Here is a 10,150-nt window from a genome sequence, read left to right as displayed (position 1 = left end):
ACATTAGAGTAATCATGTTGCAGTTTGCCCAGCCCTCTCGCTCCGCGGATCTTCTTCCTCCTCGCGCGAGCGCCGCCACTCATCACGCTGCCGAGTGCCGAGCGCCCGAGCCCTCCCGACCGTTTCTCCTCCCATCACCCCACGAACGGATTCCGCCCTTTAGATCCCCGTTTCATAATCTTCCCCAATTCGTAACAGGCAAAAATCAAGGTAGGGCGGCCACCCTACCTTGCCCTACTGGGTCCTCCGCCCGTGGCGATGCCGGCGGCGGCGGAGTCTTCGGCGATAAGGAAGCTGGGGCAGCTCTTCAAGCTCAGCGAAGTGCACCTTTGGTAATCCCCTTGTCTCTCTCTGAGTCGTTCTCCGGGCTAGTGTTTGTTTCTGAACATTTTGTCCCTTACATAGTTATCCGCTGTAGGGATGATTCTTATGTGACTGGCGCCAGCGAGACCCAGGATTGGTATGCGGCAGAGACTGGTTGCCCGGTAAGATTTCAGTTTCATCTTGTTCTTTTTTCTTTTAAACTGGAGAGACCTGGGTCACTTAGTGTTGTGAATTTATGAGGCTTATGCTCAGTTTATCTGACATTGTTGGAAATATCTTCTACGAGCTACAGGGCAGCTGATTAGTTTAATTAGCAAAACAAATGTGTGTTGTGTTGTGATTTATGTGTTGCCTTTGAAGATAATAGTCTCGATTTTACCTGGCTTGCAAAATGGTCTTAGTGGCATGAGCTTCAAAGAGAGTTTTGTTACGACGAAACAGACAAGAAACGTTTCGCGTATCAAATAGTGTATCACATAATTTGATCAGGGACTAAATAGGCCTAAGACTAGTTCTCCTATAACTGCAATTTAGGAAATAGATCTAAACATCAAGAGGATTCAGCTTGGTGAGATACTGTAAGAAGCACGCTAATATTTTCCAAGTTTAACTGAAATACCATTGCCGAACAAGTAGAATGTTGCATACATTATCTGGTACTGATGAAGATTACACTTGGTTAGGAACATGTTTAATTGCACCGTTGCTGTGGGATTTATTTAGGTCTTGCAAATTATGGATATAGTGAGACCGAGCGATAGCCTTGGATGGTAGGCTCACTGTTCTGTGGGCTGCCAGTCCGGATCTACTCCCGGTGGTTACATCCTGGGTGCCTCACCTTTATTTATTAAATTAAATGTCTGAGGGGCTTCTCCCCCTTAAGACATTTGTTTCAAATGGATATAGTCGTGAGCTACTCCCTCTGATCCTAAATTCTTGACTCAAATTTTCTCAAATATGGATGTATCTATTCTTAAAAGGCGTCTAGATACATCTAATATTCCGACAACAATTTAGGATCAGAGGGAGTAATATTTTATGTTTTGCTCTTTCCTTGGGGGGTAAATGAGCAAGTTAAATATTTATCTTATATATTCACAGACTCATCTAGTTGATGTTGTCTCTTATTTAATCGTTTTCATTCTCCAAATTTCTTTAAGGCCTTTATGTAGAAGCAGTTTGAAAACCTTCAACTTTGCAGGGATCTCAAATAGCTAAAACCCGGAATAGGGCAGCCAAGCAGACAGATGAAGGTAACAATTGTTTTTCTGTCATCTAATAAGTTTTTACTCTGACATTCTTAAACACCCTGCTTGCAGTATTGGGTTGTATCATAACTCAGAGTGCCCACATACATTGCATAAATTATATATAAAAAAACATGGATTGTTATTCTTGTTTTGCTGCAAGTGTCCACCAATTTCCTATGATATGATGCTCTGTGTTGTTTCTTGGTATCAACAGATCCCTCCTTTGTTGAAGATATGGAATTGGTTAGTCTCATGGGTTCTTTGGGGCTTCCTGTTTCATTCAGCACAAGGAAAGAGGTAACTGTTCACAGCAGTGTGTACTGTTCCCTGCTGGTTAATCTGTAGGTTAATCCCTTATGCTTTACAGAAAAAGAACATAGCCATCAAGGGAAAGCATCAAGGAAGACAAGCACCATGTGAAGAGTTAAATACTTCAACGGTTGATGATGCAAGGACATGTGAAAATACTGAAGAACTAGAAGGTGCTCAGGAGTTGATGGGTTGCATGGAGCACACTAACTCGGGCATTTCCTCTATGACTGCTGTGGGTTACAATGAAGTCTACCATGCTGATGCTGACAAGATGCTTGGTGAAGACATGGTTTATGTTGAGAAATCTGGCTTTGTCACTGCTTGCTCTGTTGAAAAAATACCAAGGGATGAAGCTCACAATGAGTGTGAACCAAATGATAACACGAGCAATCTAGTAGAATCAAGCTCTCCTGTTCAAGAAAATCAAGCTGCAGGGAGTGTCGTGCAATTGAACAAAGTGATGCTGGGGCAAAATTCTGTCACTAATGAATCTATGATGTCCTGTACCGATGATTGTCAGCGAGGAAAATCATCTGTAAGGGAAGATCAAATATCTTGGGAAACTCCGTCCGTATCCCATGATAATGATGTTGATTGTGAGGTTTGTCCATGTCCAGCAGAACCATCTCCTGTTAATAATCATGTTGAAAAATCTGCCAGCGACTTCAACTATGAACATGGTGATTGGAAGGTTCTCTGGGATCAATTCTACAGTCAGTATTACTTCTTCAACATCATGACACAGGTGTCTACGTGGTATCCTCCTCAAGGATTGGAGGATTTTGCATCATATTGTAGTACATATCCATCTCAAGGCCTGGATGAACCGAGCTTGCAATATACAAGCACAAGTGTGCAAGAACATAATAAAAGCAGTACAAAGTGTGACAAATCATCTGGACTCGTATGCTGGGCAGACAACACTATGGATAATTATATCTCAGAAGCTGATCGACATGTTGTACAATATGAAGCTCACATGAGCTCATGTGACAATGGAGGAACAACATTTGGTAAGGTAGTGAATTCCATTTTATTCAATGATGCTGTAGGACATTGCTTATTCTGCCGACGCAGTATAAATCTTGATGTTGACAATTCTCAGTTAACTTGAGTTGGCATATCCGTATTGGTGGGACTAATTATTTCTGGAGATTCCGTGCTTGTAGTTACAAGATAAATACTTACTTTTGTTCTTTTTCCAGTTTTTTTTCTCACAGCATTGATCTTCTATTAATACCCATAGGTTAGTACTCCATCCGTCGTAAATACTGTATCTGTTGATGCTGACGTGGTCCCCAAATACACCTTTGACCATTAAATTTTGTATGGAGTACGTATATGTTAGTTTAAAAATGAAAAAAACTTGCTTTTAAAGTAGTTAATGTTCCTTTTCCGTCAATGGAAGATGGCTGGGGCTAAGGCCTTAAGGAGCTTGCTGCTGCATGCGAGCCCCCCAACCATCTTTAGCCGCTGCTGCAGCAGTAGTTGTAGGAGTAGTTGTGGCTTCCTTTCTTCTGTTCTTTTCCTTCTTTTCTGGCCTCGATTTTGGTTGTTGGAAGCTTTTTGTTTTGGCTAGCTTAGGTCTTTTGGTTCTTTTTGGACTGCCTTGTAAATGTTTGTGCCGTCGGGTTTCAGAAAAACAAAAGTAGTCAATGCTACAAAGATTGATGCACACTTACTAGGATGATATCTATTCAGGAATGGAGGTAGTATTTTGTTTATTGATATTGAGAATTCTTATTCTTATATCCTCATGCCAGACCAGGCTGGTGTTGGCAGACATCTGAATCATCAGGTACATGATCTCTACAGTGATGCACCCAATTTATCAGATGTTCCTGATGAAGAGTCAATGTGTCTGAGGTGTGCCTGATTGTGGTAAATGATTTTCGCTTGCTTCCTTGACATATAGACGATTTGGTTAACATCTAGTCTATGCAGTGCGATAACTACCATTGATGAAGCACAACATGATGAGAGTGAACAGAATGGTAGTTTAGTGACTGAAGCATTAGAAGTGAGCCAGGAAGTTACCACCACCAAAAACAAAAAGAGAGTAAGGAGATCTCAATCGTGTAAGATCATTTTACCCAGTTAAATTTCTCTAAGATTTGCCTGTTACCTTTTAAGATGATATTGTTGAGCTTCGATTTCTTCCTTTCTTTTCTTCTTTCTTTTACTGGGAGGATGGTGGTCAAAATGCAGTTTTCTGGTATTGCTGCACCTAACGTTCTTTTACTCTATCTGTTTCTGTATATAGTAACCACTTCTTCCATTGTACAGATCGTTCATGTCAAGACTTGGCAGACAACATCTCCACTGACATCGCTAAGTATTGGAATCAACGATACTCCCTTTTCTCCCTTTTTGATAGTGGTATAAAGATGGATGAAGAGGGGTGGTTTTCAGTAACGCCGGAGCCCATCGCAAAGCACCATGCATCTCGTGTCAGTGCGGGCATAGTGATCGACTGTTTCACAGGAGTTGGCGGGAACACCATCCAGTTTGCCACAAAGTGCCTTACTGTTATCATGTCCTTCATGTTCTTATATATTGTGTTAATGATAATGAGCAGTATGTTAGCATGAGCCCATCCTCTTGCGTAGCTACTTCTTTTTTTTTTTTTTTTTTTTGCTTTACATGATGGTAATATTACCTGGTATGCTGTGTTACATATCATGCATCTAGTTTGCATGAACAACATTCTTTTTCAAGAATGAATGGTAGTAGAAAGCACGTTTCTGCAATCATCTAGTTTCTACTAAGGTATCTATGTCCTGTAAAATGGTAAATCGTATGCAAAGGATGGCTTCTAAGTTGCTTAGCAATATTTCTGGCCTATAGCGGACTTTATAGGCACGCTGATACATCAGCTTAGTTATTTTGGAAATTGGAAACCCTTTTTTTGTTGAGGGTGATGGACTTCAGTAGTTCACTATCATGTTTCCATTATGAGGTTAAAGGGTGGACTCTTTTATATTATCAAATGTTTCATCTACAGTAAACAAACTGTCGATTTCCGCATTGCTGACCGCATTTATTGTTCAGGTGCAAGCATGTTGTTGCCGTTGACATTGACCCACAAAAGATTTGTTGTGCACAGCATAATGCAACTGTTTATGGAGTAAATGACCATATAGATTTTGTTGTAGGCGATTTTATTCACATATCGCCTCATCTGAAGGTATGCCTTATATCTTGAAAATATACATCTTTAAGTTTGTGAACGTGCCATTCCGTACAGCTGCATGCCTTCACGGCTTTCTTTGAGACCGCACTTGTTATTTAACCATATTCGTTCACATGTAAGTATGCAACTATGTTAGGTACGTCGTCTTTATCTTGCAACATTTTCTTAGAGTCATAGGGCACAGCTCCTTTTTCATTCTACGAGGATTCTAATCAGGTAGTGTCCCCAGCTTTGTCTTACCAAGCGGCATGTGCACAACTGTTCTGTAGCTATGGCAAGTGATCTTTACCATCCGCTACTCTGCTCTTCACCATCCGCTTTGCTCCTTCTGTACTCTAGCGCACCCCAAATGACTGAGGCGCTGCTGGGAATGGGCCGGCTCAACGGCAGGGACTTTCATACCGCTGCTGGAGTGGGGCGTAGTTGTATCCTCGTCCGGTTGACGAGCGCTGTTGGGCTGCTCTCTCCCAAACTCCTGCCGATGTGCCTACATCTCCAACTGCAAGCTTGACAAGTACGAGGGCAGCCTGGATGAGTGCTCCTCCGATGGTGCATTTACCAGCTCGCCGGTCTGACGCTCAGAAAGTATAGGAGCATCGAGGAGTAGGATATATAGACGATGGATGAGTAAGTCAGTAGGAGATATTTAGTAAGGAGGGTGTAGATTTTGTCTCTGCTCCTTTGTTCCACTGTAGCTATTGTGTTAGACCGGTTCGTAATTGAGATCAGTTAGCTTGATGTGCCGAGCTGGAGTTAGGTTATGTTCCGATTTGTCTTTGTGCTATGGGTAATTGCTAATTTAATTGACGTGATGTTACAAGCTTGAATTCTGTGTGTATGGTCTCTAAAACAATAGCTATATAGCTTCCGTCACTTCACCTTGAGTTAACAATATATCCTGAATGCTTATTGAGCACTAATGATGTTTCCATGGATAGAATGTTGTTTCTGCACAACACTCTTGTATCTGTGTGGTCCCTAGCGATAATTGTTTCAGCATCCTCAAATATGCTACAAATGTTTGGCATGTGTCTTTAGAGTGCATGCAGCCATTTTAGCTGGCTTGCAATCTGTACCTCCAGTTCTTGTCGGAAACATGAACATGGAAAGAACAGAAATACTTCCCTTGAACATGAAAGAAAAGAAATACTTATCTTAAAATTGTATTTGAAGTTTTCTTTTCTGCCGCTGGAGATTGTTGTAATCTCCTTTCTGCATGGGGCCTTTTCCTGGTCGGTTGAGGCAGGACAAGTCTTTATTGTGCTTAGCGATTCAAGAAATTTAGTAACACATTCATGTCTCTTATCTTATCCCCTACTACGAATAACCAATATTTGTACATGCTAGGTATGGCCTGCTCTTTCAACTAGCAATGACTGTTGCTACTTTGTAGTAATCCAATGCCCCAAGTCATCCTGAATATGTCCATGCTGGTACGCTAGCAATTCATAATCACACTATCCTGCTGTGAGCACCTGGTTGGTGTTCTTTCTAATGAGCTATACTTGAATTTCTCCTCATTCTTGGTTTTATCGAGGCAAACCGTATGTATGTACATTACTAACATTGCTTCAAAATATCACCATTTCCCAGTATAGGAAAAATGGCTAAGGTTCTGCTTGGATTGTTGTGTTTTTTGTGGTAGGGGCTGGTATTTAGTTCAACTCCCTCCAAAGTAGAACTACATACTAGCCCTCCCACAAAACAAATTACAAAAATCCAAGCAGGGCCTAAGAGCTTGTTCTTAATCTCCTTAATTATATACAAATTTATTTTTAATGTTTTCTTGTTAAGTGTGTATTACACAACCTGGTAGCTGTACATGGACAGCCTCATGACTGTCACCTGAATAAGCTGATTATTACAACAATTTGGTAATTGTATACCAGACAGCTTGGTAGCTGCACATGGATGGCCTGGTAGTTGTACATGTACAACATGGTGACTATCACCCGAATAAGCTGATTATTAGTTTATTACAACAATTGTGGTGAGTCTTTGTTCAACCTGGTAACTATACATGGACAGCCTGGTGATATCACCCAAAGAAGCTGATTATTACAAAGACAATTTTAGTGAGTGTACATATGCATGGACAACCTGGTGACCATTACCCCAGTAAGTTGATGTTGATAACCACAATTTTGTTAAGTATATATTGGAAAACCTAGTAGCTGTACATGGGCAACCTGACGACTATCACCCAAGTACGTATTATCGCAACAATTTTGTGGTAAATGTTTACTAGCAACCCTGTAAGTAGGCAGAAATAAATGCAACTATTTGATAGTTTTGCACCAAGGGTGTGAAAGAATATTCACCATCATAGTAGTAAAGAAGTCAACAGCATGTTTAGTAAGCATAAACATCACCATCATATTAGTAATACTTACCAGATTATTTCATAGAGTATGAGCAAAAAATGGATCGGAGCTATCCCCTTTAGCCGCACGATGATGATTTTCTGTAGTTAATATTGTGCTAAGTCGTGTTTCCTTTGATGAGACATTACTGTATGAAATACCAGGAGAGCCTCTTGATAGCCATGTGCATATTTGCTAAAAGCATGTTTACGATAGCTTCAAAACTTTGGAGTAAACTATTGCAATGCACCCAGCAATATAAGCATAATACTTTAATTTGTTTGGTTGTTCAGGCTGTTAAACCCTAGTCTTGCGAACTGAATTGGTACTTGTGAAGCCGGTCATGTTTGGTTGTTGCCGTGAGACTAGAAGAGGAGGGATTAGTACTGCTGCTACATACTCGCTCGACTGTGACTTTGCATATAGTTCTGTGTAACACCTGTGGAGTGTGTGTACCAAGCTTTTGTCGTTGTCGTGGGCTGTGTGTGCGTGGTTGGGCCATGTGTGAGGCGCCAGTATTATAATGGTTATCAGCTGTAATGTTCGAGTCCCGTAAAAGGGAATTGAATCTCGTCTCCTCTTGCTCCCGTCCTCACCAAGTCTTCCTCTCTGATCCACAAATCCTCCAGCACGACACCACTAGAGTTGAGGGACATAAGTACATAACATTCTGGATGCCTGTAGCTTTCATGTGAATTCTTGTTGAGAAGCGGAAGTTCTGCCAGGCAGGCTGCGTTCACGGGCGCAGATGGGTGCTGCACCTGAAAAGTCAGTCTCGGCTCGCGTGTTGTGCTCAACTCATTTAGTCACCACCCAGGTTCACTTGCACATTACCACGCCCTGTGGATGGTGGATTTCTGGGCTGGCAACTCATGCGCCAGATGGCACTGTTATCTAGGTGGACCGAGTATAAGCATTCAAGTTCAGTTGCAGAACAAAGTCATAGATGGAGCTCATAATGTTTACTCCCTTTTTAATAAAAATATAAGTTGTTTATAATCCTCCTTTTATGATCCCCACAAATTGGCAGTTTGGCAATTGGCACTCAACCCCTTTTTTTAATGCAAAACTAGAAAGAAGGTCCTTGCACAATATTGGCAGTGTCTTCTTGGTGTAAATACTATAGGAGAGACATGATAAGATGATTCCGATCTTCCTATATCAGTCTTGCTGCTTTACATGCATTAGTTAGTTTCTGATGGTTCGGTGAACATTTGTTGTATGCAGGGAGATACTGCTTTCATGTCACCTCCTTGGGGTGGACCAGACTATGCAAAAGTAGATGTTTATGATATCAAAACTATGCTTAAGCCTTGTGATGGGTGAGCTACTCATGTCGGAATAGTTTGTTTTCTTATTGTGCTCGCAAATGTTAACATGTCCTGGTTGAACTCTTCAGGTACCAGCTTTTCAAACTTGCGACAGCAATTGCTTCAAGAGTAGTCATGTTTCTTCCTCGCAACATTGACCTAAACCAATTGGCGGACATGTGCCTGTCAGTCGATCCTCCATGGTCGGTTGAGGTACATCAATTTCTCGTGATTTGTGTTTTGTTTACGTCCTTTGTGATGTTCCATTATGCAACTTATATTTCATAATCTGCTGTGTAATAGTAGCCGAGGAGATAAAAAAAAGGCTTGTTAGCCAAATGATAAAGTAGGCAAAAGCTGGTCAGGCAAACTAGATTAACACTATCCACCACAATGCTAAATGCAGCCTTAGAGGGATGTCACAATCTAGAGCTCTTTTTTTCTGGCAGGTGGAGAAGAATTTTCTCAATGGAAAGCTGAAAGCTATAACAGCATACTTCGAAGAACAGGATCATGCAGATGCATCGAACTGATTCAAATCCAAAAAACTATGTTAAGTGGCAAATAGCTCAGATGCATCTTGAATCCCGGGTGCCGGTGGGAGGGAAGATTGCAGAACATGCCTCTGGGCCTCTGGGTCAGCTACGTTATTGGTTCCCCAAGTATTTCATTTGCCGTGCAACTTGCAATGTGAAGTATTTTGCCGAGGACACCATACCTTGTTTGCAGTATCAATTAACCGATGTTTGTATTGTCACACTGGGGACCTTTGGGACAGAAGGATTATCACAAGGGTATTGGATGATATCAATTCCTTTTTTTTTGTTTTTGCAAGGGGAGGATATCAATTCCTTGAAGGCTTTTCCAATCAGATTCTACCAAATGTCCCCGCTAAATATGTATGGTGTTGCTATGCCCTCGGTTTCATATGATTCTTAGCAATTGAAAATTTCTTCTCTCACAAATATACTATGCGACAGCCCTTTTGCTGGTTTATCCGTGCCAGACAGACTACTCCGACCGCACGTACCTTCCTCATTTCCCGTTTTGTTCTATGCCGACTAATCCGTTTATGGGCGGTGGCTACTCGCTAGCACCCGGTGGCGGTGCCAGATTTCTGCGGTAGATTTCCTACCTGCAGCGACCCTACCCTTTTCACATCGTAGCTCGAATCTGTGGATGCCGTTGCTGTCTTGAGGTTGTGGTTCTCCACGGAGCTTTGTTTTCTGATGCGATTAATTCCGCGCAGTTCTAATTCAATTTAGCTCGATTGTTTTGTTTCACCATATTCGATTTGTTTTCCTGCGTCAATTTCAGAGTTCGCGAGGAATTTTGCTTTTGCTCGACTGAAATCGATGGATCAGATTTATTGTGGGAAGGTCCTGGACATAGATTGAA

At 41.5% G+C, this 10,150-nt stretch overlaps 1 protein-coding gene across 6 annotated transcripts; it reads left to right on the top strand.

Moving 5' to 3' along the window:
• On the top strand, nucleotides 1-9,717 carry LOC100828859 (trimethylguanosine synthase). 6 transcript variants are annotated; one of them, XR_002961813.1, is made up of 12 exons: nucleotides 1-332; nucleotides 419-485; nucleotides 1,526-1,577; nucleotides 1,789-1,871; nucleotides 1,942-2,899; nucleotides 3,650-3,752; nucleotides 3,831-3,964; nucleotides 4,173-4,404; nucleotides 4,938-5,073; nucleotides 6,427-6,512; nucleotides 8,670-8,764; nucleotides 8,842-8,881. XR_002961813.1 is itself a non-coding variant. In XM_010230226.3 (12 exons), exons 1-12 carry the CDS (start codon nucleotides 259-261, stop codon nucleotides 9,283-9,285), a joined length of 2,142 nt encoding a protein of 713 aa, XP_010228528.1. In that variant the 5' UTR covers nucleotides 2-258; the 3' UTR covers nucleotides 9,286-9,717. The 6 variants fall into 6 exon arrangements, 3 of the variants coding, with proteins under 3 accessions (XP_010228528.1, XP_010228527.1, XP_014752981.1); XM_010230226.3 differs by lacking the exon at nucleotides 6,427-6,512 and adding an exon at nucleotides 9,202-9,717 and having other exon boundaries at nucleotides 2-332; nucleotides 1,942-2,904; nucleotides 3,655-3,752; nucleotides 8,842-8,965; XM_010230225.3 differs by lacking the exon at nucleotides 6,427-6,512 and adding an exon at nucleotides 9,202-9,717 and having other exon boundaries at nucleotides 3-332; nucleotides 8,842-8,965.
• Nucleotides 9,718-10,150: the final 433 nt, after the last annotated feature.

Source organism: Brachypodium distachyon, chromosome 1 (assembly GCF_000005505.3).
Source record: "Brachypodium distachyon strain Bd21 chromosome 1, Brachypodium_distachyon_v3.0, whole genome shotgun sequence".
Lineage (NCBI taxonomy): Eukaryota > Viridiplantae > Streptophyta > Magnoliopsida > Poales > Poaceae > Brachypodium > Brachypodium distachyon.
Note: the sequence above shows the minus strand (reverse complement) of the source record. Positions and strands in the feature narration are given on the sequence as shown.